The sequence below is a fragment of the Capsella rubella genome, unplaced genomic scaffold, assembly GCF_000375325.1.
Source record: "Capsella rubella cultivar Monte Gargano unplaced genomic scaffold, Caprub1_0 scaffold_7, whole genome shotgun sequence".
NCBI classification, from domain to species: Eukaryota; Viridiplantae; Streptophyta; class Magnoliopsida; order Brassicales; family Brassicaceae; genus Capsella; species Capsella rubella.
Window position 1 is genome coordinate 11,825,785 of NW_006238917.1, and position 20,214 is coordinate 11,845,998.

At 38.0% G+C, this 20,214-nt stretch overlaps 5 protein-coding genes across 6 annotated transcripts; 4 read left to right on the plus strand and 1 right to left on the minus strand.

Annotated features, from left to right (window-relative positions):
• Window positions 1–197: 197 nt before the first annotated feature.
• On the plus strand, window positions 198–4,993 carry LOC17880443 (auxilin-related protein 2). Its single transcript, XM_006286058.2, has 8 exons — window positions 198–1,023; window positions 1,867–3,286; window positions 3,372–3,516; window positions 3,610–3,710; window positions 3,796–3,861; window positions 4,075–4,164; window positions 4,269–4,445; window positions 4,599–4,993. The coding sequence occupies exons 1-8, from the start codon at window positions 413–415 to the stop codon at window positions 4,635–4,637; spliced, it is 2,649 nt and encodes an 882-aa protein (XP_006286120.1). The 5' UTR covers window positions 198–412; the 3' UTR covers window positions 4,638–4,993.
• A 336-nt stretch (window positions 4,994–5,329) lies between these two features.
• Window positions 5,330–6,698, minus strand: LOC17880803. Its single transcript, XM_006284340.2, has 6 exons — window positions 6,606–6,698; window positions 6,399–6,491; window positions 6,082–6,292; window positions 5,904–5,995; window positions 5,724–5,831; window positions 5,330–5,629 (listed from the first exon to the last, which is right to left on the minus strand). The coding sequence occupies exons 1-6, from the start codon at window positions 6,696–6,698 to the stop codon at window positions 5,468–5,470; spliced, it is 759 nt and encodes a 252-aa protein (XP_006284402.1). The 3' UTR covers window positions 5,330–5,467.
• A 247-nt stretch (window positions 6,699–6,945) lies between these two features.
• LOC17878787 (homeobox-DDT domain protein RLT3) lies at window positions 6,946–13,674 on the plus strand. 2 transcript variants are annotated; one of them, XM_006282976.2, is made up of 18 exons: window positions 6,946–7,050; window positions 7,469–7,598; window positions 7,798–8,160; window positions 8,432–8,493; window positions 8,582–8,809; window positions 8,909–8,968; window positions 9,049–9,262; window positions 9,361–9,461; window positions 9,565–9,651; window positions 9,806–9,937; window positions 10,137–10,277; window positions 10,564–10,686; window positions 10,839–11,288; window positions 11,561–11,941; window positions 12,055–12,654; window positions 12,767–12,871; window positions 12,968–13,190; window positions 13,365–13,674. In XM_006282976.2, the coding sequence occupies exons 2-18, from the start codon at window positions 7,547–7,549 to the stop codon at window positions 13,385–13,387; spliced, it is 3,345 nt and encodes a 1,114-aa protein (XP_006283038.1). In that variant the 5' UTR covers window positions 6,946–7,050; window positions 7,469–7,546; the 3' UTR covers window positions 13,388–13,674. The 2 variants fall into 2 exon arrangements, with proteins under 2 accessions (XP_006283038.1, XP_006283037.1); XM_006282975.2 differs by having other exon boundaries at window positions 7,801–8,160.
• Window positions 13,675–15,019: 1,345 nt separating this feature from the next.
• LOC17880028 (adenine DNA glycosylase) lies at window positions 15,020–18,393 on the plus strand. The gene is made up of 7 exons (XM_006282538.2): window positions 15,020–15,542; window positions 16,647–16,706; window positions 16,799–16,918; window positions 17,002–17,099; window positions 17,181–17,710; window positions 17,823–17,929; window positions 18,114–18,393. The coding sequence occupies exons 1-7, from the start codon at window positions 15,075–15,077 to the stop codon at window positions 18,207–18,209; spliced, it is 1,479 nt and encodes a 492-aa protein (XP_006282600.2). The 5' UTR covers window positions 15,020–15,074; the 3' UTR covers window positions 18,210–18,393.
• Window positions 18,394–19,240: 847 nt separating this feature from the next.
• Window positions 19,241–19,678, plus strand: LOC17879858. The gene has a single exon (XM_006284776.2). The coding sequence runs from the start codon at window positions 19,311–19,313 to the stop codon at window positions 19,494–19,496; it is 186 nt and encodes a 61-aa protein (XP_006284838.2). The 5' UTR covers window positions 19,241–19,310; the 3' UTR covers window positions 19,497–19,678.
• The last annotated feature ends 536 nt before the right edge of the window (window positions 19,679–20,214 follow it).

The following is a 20,214-nucleotide window of genomic DNA, read 5'->3' on the forward strand; positions in this document are numbered from 1 at the left end:
AAACTATCCAAACTATTAGCAAGAAACTTTATATTTCTACAAAAGATGCATCCAAAGTAGAATTAGGTTCTGGTTCATGGTTTTGAGGCTCGGGAAAAGGAGATCAAAAGCAAAATCCAAAACTTTTGGGTAGTGCCTTGCAATTTCAGGATTATGGGGACCAAATTTGTAGTCTCTGAAAATGTAGGACCGAACTATCAACAATGAAGAAATTACGGAGACTGGGGAACATGTACGAGTTGGAGAAGAAGCCATTGAAAAACAGAAAAAAAGAGAGCCTTTTTGAAAATCAAATGCTTTGATCAGATTCGTTAATGGCGACTCAGATCTGAAGATAATCTCGTCTTCATATCTGGTGGGCAAATCTCAAAGCTTTTCGATTTCGGAGGTAGAAGAAATTGAAGGAACCCAAATGGATGATTTCACAGGATTGTTAGCGAGAGACTTTGGATTGAAACCTCAGGGCAAATCAGCTCCCATGGCTTCTCAATCGAACTCTTCTGCCTCTGATTTCAACAGTTTCGCTTCTTCTTATAACTTCGCCACCGGTAAAAAGTCCGATTCTTCGCCGGTGTTTGACGATCTTGGGCGCGATGGTGATGATCTTCTCTTCAAAGATGTGTTTAGTGCTCCTCCACCAAAGTACGGATCCTCTTCTGGTGATTCTCGTTCTCCATCTGCTCCGGCCTTTGACTATGATGCTATGTTTAAAGAACCCAAATCCAAATCAGCCTCCATGCCTGTCTTTGACAAGCCGGTGTATGATGATGAGGATGTGTTTGAGTCTATTCCTGAGCTCAAAATCCCTTCCACTTCTTCTCAATCAGCTAGGTTTGAGAATGTTTTCTCTTCCATGAGCTCACCTGCAAAGCACAGGAAACAGGACAGTTCTCCCTTTGATGATCTCATGGGCAACAATACGGGGAAAAGAGAGACTGGGAGTGACAGAGAGAGCAAGGGTAGCTCTGTTTTTGATGATTTGATTCCTGGCTTTGGTCGCACTAGCTCTCCTCCACCTAAACGGTAATAATATTCACTCTTCTCCATCTTCTTCTTCATCTGTGGTTATTAGTTAGGGTCACTGGTCTTCAAATTTGGAACTTTCTTGCGTGAAATGACTCTATGGTTTAGATCTTGGAGCATGAAATGTAGCATGAACTATATTGGTTCTTAATGGAGACCTGTTCTCTTATAAGTGTACTCTGAAACTTCAAAGAGAGCTGTTTGATTGCCGGGTTTGGTCCCCCTACTAAACAGTCATAGCTACTCTTCTTGGTTGCGTGATATGACTTAGAGTCATCATTCTTTTATAATGGTAGTGCAATGGAGCATAAACTATAATAGCGCTTCTCTGAAACTCTCGGAAACACTCCAAAATCTCCATAAAGGAGCCATCAGACTTACAGAAATGTAGCATGAACGATATTAGTACCTATTGGGGAGCTGTTAGCTTGCATAAAAATTTCTCTTATGTGTACTCTCTGAAACTTGCTGAGAAAATCTCCAAAAGCTTGAACCTTTTGTGTGTCATCCATATGCAAATAATTATCTTCATCTGTGTGGCTGGGGGTCATTGCTTCAAATTTGTTTTTCCTAGAGGTTAGAGCCATCACAATTACATAATGAAATTTAGCTAAGCGCTTTCGGAGAGCTGTTTGATTGCCTCTCTTATGTGTTCTCTGTAAAACTTACTGAAAAAATCTCCTAATGCTTGAACGTTTTGTTTGTTATTCAAATGCAAAGTTTCATTTTGGCTTTTTTTTTGGTATAGGCATAGTTTTCTATTATTTGAAAGATGCTTGAACGTTTTTTTGGTTTAGGCATAGTTTTCTATCATTTGAAAGATGCTCTACTTTTCTTGCACAGGTCTACTTCAGAGACCAGTCAATCCCAGAAACCTTACCAGCCTACTAAGACATCTTCCAATCTTGTGGAAGAAGACCCATTTGTAGTCTTGGAGGAGTCTGCGTCAACCCCTAGAGGGTTCAATGATCCATTGGAGGATCTTGGAAAATATAATAGCTCCAGCAGCAGAAAAACTGATCATCCAACTGTCCATGGAGGAGTATTTGTTGATATTGACCCCCTCGATAGTCTTGGGAAACCAGGGCCAGATATGAATAGTAGATATGAGAGTCATTTAAGACCGCCAGGAAACATCAGTGGCTCCCAGTCACCAGTAAAAAGTTCGAGGAGTAACCATTCCAAGAAAGTTTCATTTGATGATGTTTCAGAGCCGCAAAATACAAGTACTCCGCCACCTACCAATACAGAAGGAAGTTTTGAGTCATCTGATGATGTGTGGCTTACTGTATCTGAGATCCCCCTCTTTACACAACCTACGAGTGCTCCACCACCTGCGAGACCTCCACCACCGAGACCTACACGTCCTGTAAAAAAGAAGGTTAACGAGCCTTCTTTATCAAGCTCCACTAACCACCACTCTCACTTTCCTAGCCCAGCTAGAGCTTCTGTAAATAGCCCGACAGCATCTCAAATGGATGAACTCGATGACTTTTCTATGGGAAGAAATCAGACCGCTGCTAATGGACAACCTCCCTCTGGTGAAGATTCTGATGTTTTCTCTACTGCTGCTGCATCAGCTGCTGCCATGAAGGATGCCATGGATAAAGCAGAAGCAAAGTTTAGGCATGCTAAGGAAAGGAGAGAGAAAGAAAATTTAAAGGCAAGTAGAAGTAGAGAAGGAGATCACACGGAGAATCATGATTCTCGAGAAAGGGAACTTAGAGAAAAGCAAGTGAGATTGGAGCGTGAAAGAGCAGAGATGGAAAAAGCCCAGGAGAAGGAGAGAGAGGAGAGAGAGAGAGAACAGAAAAGAAATGAGAGAGAAAGGGAAAGACTGCTGGCAAGGCAAGCGGTAGAGAGGGCTACAAGGGAAGCACGCGAAAGAGCAGCCACTGAAGCTCATGCGAAAGTTCAAAGAGCTGCTGTTGGGAAGGCTTCCGATGCCCGAGAGCGTGCTGAACGAGCAGCGGTTCAAAGAGCCCATGCTGAAGCACGTGAAAGGGCAGCTGCAGGGGCACGGGAAAAAGCTGAGAAAGCTGCAGCAGAAGCTAGAGAAAGGGCGAATAATGAAGCGCGGGAGAAGGAAGCAAGGGTTAGGGCAGAACGAGCTGCTGTGGAAAGGGCAGCTGCTGAGGCACGTGGAAGGGCAGCTACCCAAGCTAAAGCTAAGCAGCAGCAAGAAAATAACAATGATCTTGACTCCTTCTTTAACTCGGTTTCTAGACCAAGCAGTGCTCCACGTCAGAGAACTAACCCTCCGGTGAGCTGGGTTTATCTACTTCTGTTCTGCTTTAAGTCCTTTTTCGGATGATTTACCTTATTCTATAACTCTGGTTGTGTTTCAGGATCCTTTCCAGGATTCATGGAACAAAGGAGGATCTTTTGAATCTAGCAAGGCGTCTTCGCGAGTTCCTTCTGGAGCAACAGAGAACTTGAGAAAGACCTCTTCAGCAACAAACATTGTTGATGATCTCAGTTCAATATTTGGAGGTACTGCAGTTTTTGAGGTTAATCCATTATAGTAGGATAGTATGTTCTTGTCTTTTAATTTAATCACCTACTGAAACCACTTGTGTTGTATAGCTCCTGCTTCCCAACCTGGTGGGTTTCAAGATGTGGATGGCGAAACTGAAGAGAGACGACGTGCCAGGCTGGAACGCCACCAGAGGACACAGGAGCGGGCTGTATGTATCATTAGAGCTTTTCTTTTATGGGTATTGACAGAAGATCACCAGTATGTTTTCTAACATGATTTTTTTGCTCAATCAGGCGAAAGCACTTGCTGAGAAAAATGAACGTGATCTTCAAGTACAAAGAGAACAAGCTGAGAAAGATGTAAGTTTCCTTACTACGTGATTTAGCTTGAAATTTTTAACATGTACTTTCGTCCTTCTCCCTCTGTTGTGCCCATCTCAAATCATGTTGCTTTGTTGAGACATATAAGTCTGCCGCCTCTTGCAGCCAGTAGTGTAAAATACATGGTCTCATCATCCTTAAACCTGACTCTGTCTTTTTTTTTTTTAATCACCTAATTATCTTGTGTTACAGAGGATTGGCGGGACCCTGGATATTGAGATAAGACGTTGGGGTGCGGGGAAGGAGGGAAACTTGCGTGCTCTGCTTTCAACACTACAATATGTATGTCTTAATGTCCGCTTTCTTTATTAATTTTACCTCTGATGTTCATTTTTACATTCGATGTGATCCAAAGTTTCTTCTGATGTTGCTGTGCAAATGAGCAGGTTCTTTGGCCAGAATGTGGCTGGCAGCCAGTTTCATTGACCGATTTAATTACCGGTGCATCTGTCAAGAAAGTTTACAGGAAGGCTACTCTCTGTATACATCCTGACAAAGTTCAGCAGAAAGGCGCTAATCTCCAGCAGAAATACATTGCTGAGAAAGTTTTCGACATGCTCAAAGTAAGTCATCGATCAATTTTCTAAAACTAAATCCATCACAGCTACTCTAGTTGACCCGAACGAAACAAATGAGATTGCATTTCTTCATGGGTAACTAGAACCGCACAAATGCATATCTGCTGGCTTCATCTCTTTACTCATGACAATAAACAGGAAGCATGGAACAAGTTCAACTCCGAAGAACTCTTTTGAAAAAATCTGGGACTATGTTTCTGAGAATATGTTATTCGTCAGTCGCCCAAAAGATGAAGCATGTGGCATTCATTATAAAAGCCGAAAATGGTGCCCAAGTTTGAAGCAGAGAGTTGTCGATAGAGTGTATTCCCAAGATTGATGACCCAGCACTGCATCATCATATACCACGCAGCAAGTGGGTATTCTTATTTTTTGTTGCAAAATTTTCCTTCTCATTACCCTTCTTTAAGAGTATGATGTCAGATGTATTGATGTTGATTTCTGTATCAAAACACAATACTTGAGATTGAGAGCTGTGTATTGTTGTTTCCAAACTATTTATATATATGCATATAACATTCTTTTTGGCACAATGCGACTCCGTTGGCGAACCTAGCGTAGCTTTTTCGATCCATCATGGTCTGAGTTTAGTATAATCAGGCTAGATGGAGTGTTTATGTATTCCGTCAGTCATACATCTTCAGTTCTTAACAGAGAAATTAGACAATTTGATATGTTTATTGTGAATTAGTGATATCAGTATCAGTGTCTCACAATTTGAACTAGTAAAACAGAGATCCCATCCAGTTTAGAAATCGTTATATCCAAAATGGTACTAATGTCTATATTGAGTTATTGATCATTTGTCCGAGTTGCAGCGACTACAACTATGTATTCTCTCGAAACGTTCACAGTAACAAATTGGTAGATGTCATCAAAATTTCATTTTGGTATGGTTAATAAGAAGAATGTTTCTAAAGCCAAATTAGGTACATCTGCAAGGCTCCACCGTACCTAAGTTATATACAGGAAAAATTATGTGTACCCCATCTTTTTAAGTTAAGAACTTATACAACAACCTCAAAGGTATTACAAGCTTCACATGTTATGTACAACGCCTTCAAATTATAGTTAGTCTGAACACTGAACTCGGGTTTCAATCTGCATCCTCTTTCGAGGTGTTCAGCGTGAGCTTCTGCTAACCGTTCTTGCAGAATGTCCAGATTAACCTGATGCAAAGAATGTAACCCGAGAATAAAACTCAAGGACAAGTCCAGTGACTGAGAGTTACAAAGAGGAGATAAAGGACCAAAGAATCTGCACCTCTTCGCCTTTGTTCAGCTGCATTTTACATATGTTGCAATAGATGTGTCGGTGATTCTCCATAAGCTCACCTTTCTTGCATATCGGACACCATATCTGTTTTTGCTCCTGTAAAAACATATCAAACCATTTAACTGGTTTCTGAGAAAAACAAGGCTGCTCTGTGAAACTAGAACCTACCTCCTCACTGTTTAAACACATATTCTGAGAAACCAAAGTGGCTAAGTAATCATCTTCCTCGTCTTCCCATGTTTCGATCTTAACATATGATCCTGGAAGCAGCACCACAAGACACATCAATACTCATAGTTCCTTCTCAACGCAAATCCCACAGACGAAAAAAAACCAAATCGTATACCGTTTACAGTAGTCTCTGATAACAAATCCTTATAAAAAATCTGTTGCATTTCCAACAATATCTCTTCACTATCACCTTCATAAACACCTTTAACACCTTCCTCATATTCCCATAATATATCATCACAATCCTTAGTTACATTCTCATTCCTATCCTCAAACTTTTTCAACTCATCAGTCACAATATCATGAAAAGCAGAATTGATAATCTCCTGAATCAACAAAAAAAAAAAAAAACCTAAACTTCAACAACATAGCTAAAAAAAGCAAGTCCTTTTCTCCATTACAGAGACTACAAAATGAGAAAAAAAATCAAACCTTTTGATCTGAAGATTGACAATCAGAAAGCCTCAGCTTCCATAGCAAACGATTCCTATCTTCTCTAACTCTTCTGAAACAATTCTCTCTAAACTGTAAATACACACTTCAGAGACTCAATGATCTAAGAACCCAAATCCAGAACAATCTTATCAAACAAAGATTGAGAACGTATCTGAAAAACAAAACCAGAAATTGAAATTGAACCTTTTGTTTCCTTATAGAGTAATCGAACTCAGATTGGGATTTCACAGAGGTTCGTTTCGGAATCGTCGAAGCTGGTTTCGTCAAATTCTCCATTGGAGAAGAAGATGATTTGATTCAAGAGACCTTATGCGAGGTTATATACAATGAAGATCCGGTTCGATTTTGAAATAACCGGAATTTAAACCCGGTTATTGATTTTTATCCCGGAGAAACCCTAATGAGGGAATTGTGAAACGACGACGTGTTGTGAATAGAGATATTTTTAGCATTTTACGAGAAAAATAAAAAAAATATCCGTAAAACCCCAGAGACACTGAGAAAACAAAGGGAAGATGATAAAAAACCCAAAACCCTACTCTTTGTAAAATCTTACTCTTCGTCTTCTTCTTCTTCTTCTTCTTCTTCTACCTTCTTCTTCCATTTCTCTGAACTTGTTTCTGTCTCTGTAAGTTTCCATGGCTTGTTGATTTTTTCTGGTTTTGTTTGTGTAGTGAGTGTTGTTTAGTTCAGTAATCATCATCATCGTCATTTCGTTGTGTGTTTTTTTAATCAATTTCCATGAGACTGAGACTTGGGTTTCTTCAATTCTAATGGTTTTTGTGATTTCGTTTGCTCTTTGCTTCTAATTTCACTGTTAGTGTTGTGTATCACTTCTTAGTGTTCGCCATTTTTACAGTTCTAAGAAAGCTACTATGGTGATTGTTTTTGATTTGCTTCCATCGGATGCGTTTTTTTGGGTTGAATCCTTTGTTTTGTTGTGAATTTTGGATTTGTTGTGTTTAGAGTTAAGTGTGAGATCAAGGTGGTGATCACATCTTCTTGTTGGTCTGATGATGGAGATAATTGATTTGTTTATGTTGCAGAAATGTTGGAGAAGGGTTTGACTATTATGAGCTTTGTTTTGATACCTTGAGAGTACGAGATCTCTGTTTTAAGTAGAAATGAAGAGGAAATCGCCAGAACAAGTTCAAGCTCTTGAGGCTTTTTATTTGGGTACGAGTTTTTGTTTGTTTGTTTTAGTATGTATATGAAAAGCTAGCTCAAGAGGCCATTTCTGACAGAAATGATCAACACGTATAGTCTAACATGTAAAATTCAGAATTGGCGTCTTGTGCTAGCTTTTTGTGTATGATATACCTTGGGTCTATATCACTTTTTTCTGTCTTTGATGGTTTTCATTTATAAATGATAGCAGAGAAAATGTATCCGACTTCTAGGGAAATGGAGGACTTGGGCAAGTCTTTGGGGTTAACAGTGAAGGAAGTAAGTGGATGGTTCAAGAGGAGAAGAAGTAGAGGGAAAGGCGTGAAATCACTGGCGGATAATGGGGTGGGCACAGAGAATCCTCAGTCATACAATCCATCTCGTATAAGGAGTTCCACATCTTCCAGATGCGATCTTATAGCGGGTGTTGAGAAAAGATGTAATGTTGGGATAAAGAAGGCCAATTGCCAAGGGTTATTAACTTCACAGCACATTTTGGCTAAGATCTTTCGAAAGGATGGTCCTTCGCTTGGTTCTGAATTTGACCATCTCCCGTCTGGAGCACGCAAAGGTATATTTGCCTTTTTGCCTACACTGCAAGATAAATCATATCACACCCTGTAGAGAAGGCTTGGATATCTGAAAATTTGACTTTTAAAACCAACGCTTTATACCAGTGCAATGAAGTTAGTGCTTGCTTAGTAGTTTTGATTTTTCTTATGAGAAACATCTATGACTAGACAATTGGACCCCGAATGATGGCAGACTTGATTTTTGCATGACTTCAAAATTTTGATTCAGATTTGTTTAATTCTTATGTGGAATTCTTTCCCTTCTGATAGCTTCTTGGCTGGGCACTTCATCTGTTGATCAACAGAAACAGAGAATGGCAAGAAAGAGAAAGGTAGTAGATATATCTTATGTGTTGTTTCGTAAGGTGTTTTTACCTGGGTATGCTAAGTCACATAGTCCCTGATCTTAATTTTCTTTAGATTTCTGAGCTGATGGATCATACCAGACCAGATTGCATTCGAGAGAAGACTGTGAAGAAACATGGTATTGGAAAGGGTTTGATGACAGTATGGCGGGTAATGAATCCAAACAGGAGGAATGTATCTCCTTGCGTTGATTTATTGGATGCAAGAGCTACATTACCTCAAAGCTCAGCACGTAAACCCCCACATCGAAAGAAAAAGCAAAAACAATTAGCATCAATACTGGTATTTATAGCCTACTTTATCTTTCATAATTATGATTCATTCTCTTTCTGCTGCCTTTTTCTCTTAAATTTCTTGCTAACTGCAATTTTCTTTCTTCAGAAGCAAAAACTGTTGCAGAAGAGGTCGACAGAAAAGAAGAGGTGTTCTATAAATCGAGAGGTAACTTGATCTTTATTTGGAACTTTTGATTCATTATAGTCACATGGAAAGTGCAAACAAAGATTTGACTCTTGCTATAGGTAACATTAAACAAGGATGAAACTCAAAAGGCATTTAAAGAAAATTGTGAGCTTGCTGCGGACAGGGAGGTATTTAAAGAAACCTGCCAAACAATTTCGATACTAATGGATGACGAAGAATTAGAGATGCGTGAGCGACAGGAGAGAGGAAATCCGTTGACTTGTTCGTGCCATCATCCTAGTAGTGGACCTCGTGGTTGTTTTCTTTGCAAAGGTGTGTATGCCAGTGTTACATGAAAGAGTCTTCATTCATGTTCATTTGTTACATGGCCAGTGCCACGGGGTCCTCTGACAGTTTTTTGTTGTTTCTAGATTTATTGCCCAAGTTTCCCCCAAATTCTGTTCAGATGAGGATGCCTTTTGGTTTGCATCCATGGAATTCGTCTCCAGAGCCTGTTAAGAAGTTGTTTAAGGTGTGTAAACTGTCAAAATTGGTGCTTGACGGTTTCGTAGTGTGTTCATAAATTACCTATCATTTCTGGCTTTCTTGTTAGTGACTCAGTATTCTCTTGGCAGGTTGTCCATTTCCTTTATACTTATTCAGTAACTCTTGATATATGTCCTTTTACACTCGATGAGTTCACACGTGCATTTCACGATAAGGTGATTGCTTTTCTCTGATAACAAATGCTCAGTTTAATACAGTTTTCTATTGTGGAAGGAAATTGTTATTGTATGCTCTGTCAGTCTCACTTTATCCTTCTGAAATATAATGTATATTGTATAACTTTTTTCTGTGCTTGCGTTTAAATCTCAGGATTCCTTTCTCCTTGGTAAAATTCATCTTTCCCTGCTGAAGCTGCTTTTGCTTGATGTTGAAACCGAGCTGCAAAGGGGATCTTTTTCAAACTTGAATATATCATGCAAGTTTCTAGCCCTGCTTCAGTCGGTATGCATTAATGTTGAGCTATTTTTGAACTTGCTAGTTTAATGGAGTTTTAGGATCAACATTAGAAAATTTACAGTAAAATCTTCCCGTCTCCATGGCCCCTTTTTCAGTGTGCTTCCTTTTCTAGTTAATTTTCATAAACGCCTAAAAAAAGAAGCACAGTGGGATATATGTTGACATTTTCCATGATATTTTTCAGGTTGAGAGTCAAATTCTTATTCTTGATATGTGGAAGGATTTATTAAATTCTCTTACGTGGACGGAAATACTGCGCCAGATATTGGTGGCCGCTGGTTATGGTACACTGAAGTGTGCTGTTCAATCAGAAGAACTAAGTAAGGTGCTGATTTTGTGCTCTTGCTGACACATATGATCCATTGACATTGTCTGTCTGCTTTATTGGCTTGGCTATATTTTATTCGAAGACCATGGTTATTCTCTTGTCCATTTTTTCCGAACTATCATGTATTTGTTTTGTTCCTGAAGATAGATCAGTTACATGTTGGGAATTTAAGGCTCTTGCTCAATTTTATTTTGTTATTGATATCCACATGGTTTTCTCGTTTAGTCCCTTATTTTCTTTGCTGACGCAGTGTTGGTTGATGTTACCTTTCTTCTTTCTCCAGGAAAGGAGACTCATGAAAAAGTATGGCCTCCGTCTTGGAACGTTAAAGGGCGAATTATTTAGAATGCTTAATGAGCAAGGCAATAATGGCTTGGAAATATCTGAGTTAGCCAATGCTCCAGAGGTAAGTTTTTGTGATTATTATCAGCTTCTACTTGTCAATTAAGTGGTTCAGTTGGACAAAATTGATAGGTCGTTTGCTTGTACTGTTCGGCTGCTTTCTGATATCCTAAAATGATATCTAATGGAATATGCTGATGCCGTGTGGTTTTGTAGGTTGCAGTGTTGAATCTTGCAACTGCACAAGAAGAACGAGAGAATTCAATATGTTCAACTTTGGCAAGTGATATTACATTATTTGAAAAGATATCAGAATCAACTTATCGTGTACGTGTTAATTGTTTCTCTGAGGACCCTGACAAGAGCCAGTCTGATTCGGACGTGTCTGGGAGTGTTGATGATGAAGATTGCTCGAGTAGTTCTGGTGATGAGGTTGAACGTGTTTCAGAAAATCCTGCACTTCGAAAAGTTAAGTACAGGAAAAGGCAGAGGCATAAAAGTAAAATGCGGGAAGTATATAGTGAGATCGATGAAAGCCATCCCGGAGAACCATGGCTGTTGGGGCTAATGGAAGGGGAATATTCAGACCTAAGCATTGAAGAGAAGTTAGATGTTCTTGTGGCTTTGATTGATCTTCTTAGCTCTGGTTCCACTATCAGAATGGAGGTAATCCCCATACTATCTAGACCAAATTTTCAACTGAGTCTCCTAGTAAACTTGATGTTAAATTGCTCCATCATTGCATCTCTACAAAAGCTTGGGCAGATTGATTTCTGACCCCTGTGATTTTGGCTGCTCCTTGACTAATGATTGTTTCTGTATATGAACTTAAAACTTGACAACCTTCCCTTAAAACTATAAAAATGATATTTCTTTTTGACAGTTTTGTTACAGCTATGTATATCTGCTACGTAGTGCTAATATATTTTTAACAACAGGATATACCGAGAGCTATGGTTGACTGTGCCCCTAGTATCTATAGTCATGGTTCTGGTGGAAAAATTAAGAGATCCTCCTTTAATCAGTACAGACGTGGATCATGGGTCCATGGAGGAGAGCTTCATGGAACTCAAGCGCTAACTAAATCATCTGATTCTCATCCAGTTGATTCGTCATCAATTGTGGGGGCCTTTGCAAAGCTGGCTGGAGAAAAAGCTAATAATGTTCACCCAATGCAATCTGTGTACCTTGGTTCTGATCGTAGGTTCAATAGGTATTGGCTTTTCTTAGGCCCATGCAGTTTAAATGACCCTGGTCATAGGTGTGTGTTCTTTGAATCTTCTGAAGATGGTCATTGGGAAGTTCTCGACAACAAGGAGGTAATGTCATTGTGCTCTTCCTGAAATTATAATCACTCTGCTGGTTAATTGGAAATCTGTATTGAAGATTGTATTATTCTGTGCCTGATTTTTTCCTCTTTTCCTTGGTGTAGGCTTTGCGGGCGCTGTTGTCAGTTTTGGATGATAGGGGCAGACGGGAAGCTCGTCTTATTGAGTCATTGGAAAAACGGGAAAGTTTTCTTTGTCAGGCCATGCTGAGTAGACAAATGGCCCAGTCGGAGACAGCCCATTTCACAGACATAGTCAGAGAGGATAGTTCTTCACCGGTTTCTGATATAGACAACAACCTATGTCCGAGTGAGATTGCAAATGATCAGGTCTCCTCGCAACATGCAGCCATAGTATTTGAGATCGGAAGTAAACGGGAGAAAAGCCTATTGTGGAGCCTTCTTCAAGAGTTTGATGAATGGATATGGGCTGATTTTAATTTTAATCTCAATGCTGTTAAACACCGCCGAAGATCCTACCTTGATTCACTTACTAGGTGTAAGAGTTGCCATGATCTGTATTGGAGAGATGAGAAGCACTGTAAGATTTGCCATACCACGTTTGAGGTCGATATAGATCTTGAAGAGAGATATGCGATTCATGCAGCCACATGTAGGAGGAAAGAAGAGTGTGATGCATTTCCGGATCATAAAATTCTATCTTCCCAGCTGCAATCACTAAAGGCTGCCGTGTATGCCATTGAGGTATGCCAATAGTCTTTTGCTTGACTTTTTCTCCAAGTGCTCAACTTTTTACTTTATTGATTTTGTATTAAGAGAAGCCTCCGTTATTTTTGTGTGCTGAAATATCTTGCAGTCTGCAATGCCTGAAGATGCCTTGATTGGTGCATGGAGAAAGTCAGCTCATAGGTTATGGGCCAAAAGACTTCGGCGGAGCTCAACTGTGTCTGAAATTACGCAGGTATCAGTCTATTATATAACCTCCTTTTCTGTGTGGCACAATATTCTTTATCAAATCGAAACTGTCCTCTAAATTAATTATGTGCAATTGCTGAAGGTAATTGGGGACTTTGTTGGGGCAATCAATGAAGATTGGCTATGGCACTCTAGTGATCAAGCGCATTCCTTATTGGGAGAAACGATAAGTTGCTTCCCTTCGATGCCTCAAACAACTTCTGCGATGGCTCTATGGCTGGTTAAACTGGATACCTTGATTGCTCCGTTTGTGGAAAAAGCTCACCCAGAAAGGAATCAACTGTTTTGCAGAACCAGAAATACAAGTATGATATACTTTTCTAAAACCATCCATTACAACCCAAGTTTATTGTCTAGTCCACACAAAGTCAATTTAGCTATAGATATTTGCCAATTGTCTTGTTGATTTATCTCTTGAACTTGGATAATGTTTTCGGATTAGTTTGAGTTTCTTACTTGTGTGGATTACTCTGTTCCAGGTAGGCGAGCCTCTACGACGTAGTTGTAGCTCTCATCTCGACATCATGGGACGGCGATAGAATAGAGGAAGAAGGTTGTATAGAGAGAAGCAGTGTTTTGTTCTCTGTTATCCAAATAACATTGGAAAATTCTACAATCCAAGTGACTTGAGATAATATGTACATACAATTTAGATAGTAGCAGGGATCACATTCAGTTTTGAGTTTGATTGCCAAAATCTCCTTTTCTAGTTTTTGTGTATCGGCAAAAAAAAACAAAGACTGTTTGATGTTTGGGTGTCAAATGTTAATCAGTCCTTCAAAATATAAATTACATTTTACCCCCAAACTTTATGTTTTTTTGCATAGTTCATCCTCCAAAACTATTGAAATTGCTGATTTAGTTAATCTTATATGGAAATGTCAATTTAGTCCACCTACATAGAGGTGGGCATTTTAACAGAATCAAACTGAACCAACGGAATTTAAACCGATCCAAACTAAACCCCATCATACACTCAAACCATTTGCTTATGTTACGGTTCAGTTTGGTTCGGTTTGAACCAATAACCCAATGTGTTTTCAATTAATTAATTAATTAGTATTATTAATATTGTTGTAGAAAATGTAATTTTACCCAGATTACATTTGTTTAGGTCATATGCATCCGCGTATCTATCCATCGTCCCACAATTTTGCATTAAAATTAAATAAAAAAATACCAATAACATGAAGGAACGTACTTACAATGTTCTCTGTTTTCTTCTTCACAATTCGCGGGCCCCATTGACACGTGGCGGCCCGCGATTGGTCAGCTTTTGTTTTTTTTTTTCTAAAAAAAAAAACTAAAAATAAGAAAAAAGAAAAAAAATTAATGGGACAAAAAGAAGTCCTACCGATGTGGATGCCCTTATAACTTTGAACGTGTGATTTTATTTTTTATTTTTCTAATAAATTACTTTAACTTGAAGTTCAAAAGAATAAAATTATAAATATGCATTAAATTTTAATATTGTATTGTTTTTGTGTTTATTTTCTATGATTTAAAGATAGCTAGATTCAATTATTTATTAAACTTTGTTTTTTTGGTCATCCAAAAAAACTAAGATTAGCTCAAATGAGTCATTAGTCAAGTTGAAGGACATTTGTTTATTTACTTGATAGGTTGCAGAGTGGAACGAGCTAGTCGTGCCAAATGGTCCGCTTTTACATTCAGATTTCTAGGTGTATAAGAGATAAAGAAAAAGTTGAGAATTCTTCCTATTAGTGTTAATGCCGTCCAAATAAAGAGAGAAAGCCGGCCACGCCGTAGAAAAAAACATCATCTTCACCAAGTCAAAACAGTCAGTAAGAAACATAAAATCTCTGAAATTATGTCAATCATGCATCTCATCGCCCACACCAGAATTTCGACTTCAGCGTGAACAATTATTTCGTAAACCTTTTTATATATTTTATATCAAACAAAGTTCTTAAAATTAGTTGACCTTTATTGAATCAAATAGAAACCATACCGAACATGAACCAACCTGAACACAAACCAAACCAGACTAATTTGGTTCCAAACTTACAATGTTGTGTCAAACGTTAATCAATCATTCAAAATATAAACTACATTTTACCCCCAAAAGTTATGTCTGTTTGCATAGTTCGTCCACCAAAAATATTGAAATCGCTAATTTCGCTAATTCTATAGGGAAGTGTCAGTTTAGTCCACATTCTTCTATGTGAATGGCTCGTCTTCTCCGCGTGGCTCGAAACCCTACATTTGAAAGATCAACGGTCGCTTCAAAGAGACAAAATCCAAAGACCATTCTAAGTTTTCATTACAAAGCTTCGAACTTTAGGACCAAAACAATGTCGCAATCTTCTACTCCTCGCGAGAAACTCAAGAAAAAGAGCCGAGCGGAAAAACCAGAAGAAGAAGAAGAACCGCTTGGAGGAGACATAGAAGATCTCTTCAGCGGAAATGAAACTCAAGAAATCAGAATGTCTTTGCTTGATTGGTACGATACAAATCAGAGAGATCTTCCATGGAGGAAGAGAAGAAGTGAAAGTGAAAAGGAGAGAAGAGCTTATGAGGTTTGGGTATCTGAGATTATGCTACAGCAGACTAGGGTTCAGACTGTTTTGGAGTATTACAAACGTTGGATGCTTAAATGGCCAACCATTAATGACCTTGCTCAAGCTTCCCTTGAGGTGATTCTTCTCTTCTTCTTCTGTCAATTTGGGAGAATCAATTAGATGTAGAAAGACTTCTCTTTTCTTGGGTTTTTGGCAAATTGGTTAATTTGTAAAGACTTCTCCTTTCTCTGTGTTTCATTGTCACTAGGTGTGAAATTGGCTATAAAAACTCTAAAAGACTTCATCTTTTTGGTATTGTTCTGCATTTTTCTTTCATTAGTAGATGAAGAATTAGCTTAATTGTCTTATGTTGCTTGTCACTGTTTTCCTTAGTATTGGGTGTTATGTGTTTTGTACAGTCTTATTATGTGGGAAATTGGGTTTAAACTTTAAACTATATGAATCCTTATATGCACCAGTTGGGAAGTAAAGTTTCATCTTTTTGGGCTCCTTAGAATAGGATGTTGTGTGATTTGCATAATATATCGTTAGTAGATGAAGAAAGAGCTTTCTTTTATTGGGTTATGTTGTTTGTCATTATTTTGGCAAATGAGCTACTTTGTAAAGAATGTGTGAGTGTATGTTTATTCAGTCTTACTATGTGAGAATCTGAGAAGAAACTCTATATTTGAATACTTATGTGCATTTCTGGTATGTAAAGGCTTTGTCTTTTTATGTTATTTTGCTATTCATTTGCCTGTCATTGTAGGGAAGAGAGATATATATTAGGTCTGTATAAAAGTTAATGCCACACCATTTTCAATTTTTGTTTTCAGGAGCATGAGAAAAAATTAAGAGCTTTCTTTTCTTGTGTTATGTTGTACTTGCTTGTCTTTTTTTTCCAGATAATTGGCTCCTTTATAAAGAGTGTCTTTGTTTTTGATCTTACTATGTGGGAAATTGAGAATATACCCTATAAATGCCCCATTTGATTTCCTATATGGTTGTGTCTTTGGTAAAGACGGTGTTAGAAAATCCTGTTTGATGTGTAATAATAACTGGGAAGTAAGGCTTAATCTTCTTCGGTTTGCTGTGCATTTTCTCATCGTTAGTAGGAAATGACTACTCTATATTAGCCTCTAGCTTCAAATGCCACACCATTGGGATTTGTTTTTCTTCAGGGGGAGTGAGTAAAACATGTGATTTTGCTGCTAAGAAATTGAGTTATTCCCGCTGCAGGAGGTAAACGAAATGTGGGCAGGTTTGGGGTACTATCGGCGGGCACGTTTTTTGTTAGAGGTGAATACACTTCTGCAATCTGGCATTTGAACCTAGTTGATATGTTCACTGTATATCATAGTAATGCGTTCTTCTTGTCTTGATTCTCGTAGGGGGCGAAGATGGTTGTTGCAGGGAAGGATGGTTTTCCTAATCAAGCGTCTAGCTTGATGAAAGTTAAAGGAATAGGAGAGTACACAGCCGGAGCAATCGCCTCTATTGCTTTCAATGAGGTGAGTCAGTTTTATTTATTCAGTCATATATGTAAGCCATTCAGTAATCATCTTTACATCTTTTGGCACTTATTCTGTTCCAGGCGGTACCAGTTGTTGATGGAAACGTGATAAGAGTGCTTGCCAGACTAAAGGCCATCTCAGCTAATCCAAAAGACCGGCGTACGGCCAGGAATTTCTGGTGAACAAACTTTTGCATTTGCTCGGATGTCTTACTATTGAGACAATAAAAGAGGATAAGTAAATAATCTCTCTTTGTCAGGAAACTAGCTGCTCAGCTAGTGGATCCTTCACGTCCTGGAGATTTCAACCAATCTCTGATGGAGCTTGGTGCTACTCTATGTAGTGTTTCAAAGCCAAGTTGCTCTTCTTGTCCTGTTTCCAGCCAATGCCGTGCATATTCACTTTCCCAGGAAAACAGAACCATTTCTGTGACAGATTATCCTACAAAAGTGGTCAAGGCCAAGCCAAGGTGCGACTTTTGTTGCGTATGTGTTTTGGAAATACTGAATCTGGAGAGGAACCAATCAGGAGGTAGATTTGTTCTTGTAAAGAGACCTGAAGAGGGTCTGCTTGCTGGTCTTTGGGAGTTCCCATCTGTTATATTGGATAAGGAAGCTGGTTTGGCAACAAGGAGGAACGCGATCAACCTCTACCTTAAAGAAGCATTTCATGTACAACCCAAGAAAACATGCACTATAGTTTCAAGAAAAGAACTTGGAGAATTCGTCCACATTTTCACACACATACGTCGAAAAGTGTATGTGGAACTATTAGTTGTACAACTTACAGGTTTGACCGCTATCTATTTCTTTCTTTCTCGGTCTCTCTTTAACATTGACATGGACGTAAGTTTAGTCAGTAAAATTGACAAGAAATTACTCTCTTCTCTGTGTCATACAAGGTGGAACTGATGCTTTGTTGAAAGATCAGGCAAATGACACTCTGACATGGAAGTGTGTGGGCAGTGATGCTCTTTCTACCATGGGACTGACATCGGCTGTTAGAAAGGTATCACCTTTTCTTCTTCAAACAAAATAAAAAGACTACCCCTAGATGTGATTGCTTAGAACGAACAAGTTTTGAAATAGACAATGTTATCATAGGTTTTGATTAGGTTGTTCTTAAGGTAATTCATGATTGTTTGATTCAAGAACTCCATGTTTAAAAGTGTGTATATGTTGATGGAGTGCAGGTGTATTCAATGGTTGAAGCTCACAAGCAAGGCTCATCTGTTGCTCCTGACTCATCAAATAGAGCAGCCATATCGAGGAAACGAAGAATCTCATGACCTCCTTCTCACACTTTTCTATCTGTTGCTTAGCTTCTATATTTATTGTATAGCATTTGGATATCAAGGTCTTGTTTAGTTTTAACCAAAATCACATGTGATCTTGGTTTGAAATTGCACAATTGTTTTTTTCCTACTGTACCCCCAGGGGACAAAATTTCAGTTCAGTTCCATAAAGAGTTACAGTGTGGTTCAGCTGCTTGTTCGTACTACATAACTTTCATTTCAAAGGATCCAACCACATCTGATGAGCTCATTCTCAAGACTACTGCTAGTGAAAAATGTTTTTGCAAATTTGATTTGACATCCTGTATTTCTATACCTGATCAAGGTAAAAAATGTGTGACTTGTGATGCATTGTTTTGATGATTCTTTGTATACAAGTTCACTTGTTGTTGATTTCTATTATTGTATTAGGAACTGAAAGTGCCATCAGAAGCTGTACTTAGTGGAGCTTGGCTGAGTGGCCATCAGAGAGTGATTTCAATGATATAAAGAGGTTTTATGTGGTAAGATTCAGAACACGTATAATCATAGCTACACGTATGAGAATAATCGTAGCTACGACACACATAAAGAATTTTTCATTCTCAATGATGACTTTAAATATATGCAGGACCATCCATCATTGAGAATGAACAATTTTTTTTAGTTATCTATAACTTTAATTTGGGAATATCTAAATTAAGAATATCATTTCTGTTGATACTCATAAAATAAAAACAAAAATTAATAATTCCATCAATATTTAAGGAAAAGCATAATAAAAAAAAACAGTTTAAATTTAAAGAAACTAATCAAATCAAAGTAATCATCACATGAGTCTCGATGAAATAACAACGAAGTTTACATATGGAGAGTCAAAAGTCCTTGTGATTCACGTATACAAAGACTTGTCAAAAGACATACTCAAAAAGCACAACTAAACTGATTAAAGCTTGGCCAACAAGGTAAGATGTCACTTTCTATAAAAAGAAACGTCTACAATAAGAAGACTCAATGACTTCTTTCACTCACACCATCCCCTTATATATACATTATTTGACATGCATAGTAGCTCAAATCAAAACTCAACACTTCAAAAGTCTTAGAACTTCAAACATGTCACTCTTCACACTCTTCTTGGTTTGCTTTGGTCAAAAAAATGAACCACGGATCAACAACACAACCGACACTAACTTGGAGGTTTTGTCTTTAAAGAAACCAAAAAGCAAAACCGAGTCTCCGACAACTCCCACGATCGTCGTCTCTTATTTCCCAGTAGGCTCCAACCTTTCCCGTCTATAAAGATATAGGAACTATGGAAACTCAAATTTTGTGGTGATGATGAGAAGACAATGACGACATGACCAAGAAAGGATATGAGATGAGGCTAGATACTTTTGGTCCAGTCCAATCTTGTTTTTGTCCTTCTTGTATATGTTTGATTACGTACGTAATAGACTAATCAAAGAATATGCTTTATGGTTTATTATGGTCGAAATTTTTTTGTTATCTATTGACTTTGTTTTGTATAATTATGTATATCTCTTATTTTATATAGCGCCGATTTAAATTGTTTTTTTTTGTTTTTTCTCTGTTAAGTGATAATAACTATAATGATTTGGAAATCCAAATTAAATTATCAGCTTTATAATTTAAACTACTAGTAAAGAAAGGTAAGAAAAAAACACAAAAATCTTGTTTCTAGCTAATATTTTTAGATGTGTTGGGAATGTACACCACTCCGTTTGTATAAATTATGGACAATACTTTTACCAATTTAAAGAAGTCTATACCAGCTTTGTCTAATCATTAGTTAGACCATCTTCAATGTATATCTCTATATTTTTCTTTAAAATAGAGCAATTCTAAAATAGAGCATTGTTTTGCTCCAATGTATTATTACTCTAATTCCTATTTTTAGAGTAACTCTATAATTTACTCTATTTTAGAAGAAGATATATAGTAGGGTTGGAGCAAATGTTACTCTAAAATAAATGTTTTGACTCTAAAATAGAGTAGG

Excerpts from the sequence above, each read along its gene's own strand:
- LOC17879858 (XM_006284776.2), top strand. The coding sequence starts at position 19,311 with ATGTCACTCTTCACACTCTTCTTGGTTTGCTTTGGTCAAAAAAATGAA.
- LOC17880803 (XM_006284340.2), bottom strand. The coding sequence starts at position 6,698 with ATGGAGAATTTGACGAAACCAGCTTCGACGATTCCGAAACGAACCTCT. Across the intron at positions 5,832-5,903 it reads TGTGTTTAAACAGTGAGGAG|GAGCAAAAACAGATATGGTG; the intron begins GTAGGTTCTAGT and ends ATGTTTTTACAG. Across the intron at positions 5,630-5,723 it reads AGCTGAACAAAGGCGAAGAG|GTTAATCTGGACATTCTGCA; the intron begins GTGCAGATTCTT and ends TCTTTGCATCAG.
- LOC17878787 (XM_006282976.2), top strand. The coding sequence starts at position 7,547 with ATGAAGAGGAAATCGCCAGAACAAGTTCAAGCTCTTGAGGCTTTTTAT. Across the intron at positions 9,263-9,360 it reads TGGTTGTTTTCTTTGCAAAG|ATTTATTGCCCAAGTTTCCC; the intron begins GTGTGTATGCCA and ends TGTTGTTTCTAG. Across the intron at positions 12,872-12,967 it reads CTGTGTCTGAAATTACGCAG|GTAATTGGGGACTTTGTTGG; the intron begins GTATCAGTCTAT and ends CAATTGCTGAAG.
- LOC17880443 (XM_006286058.2), top strand. The coding sequence starts at position 413 with ATGGATGATTTCACAGGATTGTTAGCGAGAGACTTTGGATTGAAACCT. Across the intron at positions 1,024-1,866 it reads AGCTCTCCTCCACCTAAACG|GTCTACTTCAGAGACCAGTC; the intron begins GTAATAATATTC and ends TTTCTTGCACAG. Across the intron at positions 3,711-3,795 it reads AGAGGACACAGGAGCGGGCT|GCGAAAGCACTTGCTGAGAA; the intron begins GTATGTATCATT and ends TTGCTCAATCAG.
- LOC17880028 (XM_006282538.2), top strand. The coding sequence starts at position 15,075 with ATGGCTCGTCTTCTCCGCGTGGCTCGAAACCCTACATTTGAAAGATCA. Across the intron at positions 15,543-16,646 it reads TTGCTCAAGCTTCCCTTGAG|GAGGTAAACGAAATGTGGGC; the intron begins GTGATTCTTCTC and ends TTCCCGCTGCAG. Across the intron at positions 16,707-16,798 it reads GGGCACGTTTTTTGTTAGAG|GGGGCGAAGATGGTTGTTGC; the intron begins GTGAATACACTT and ends TGATTCTCGTAG.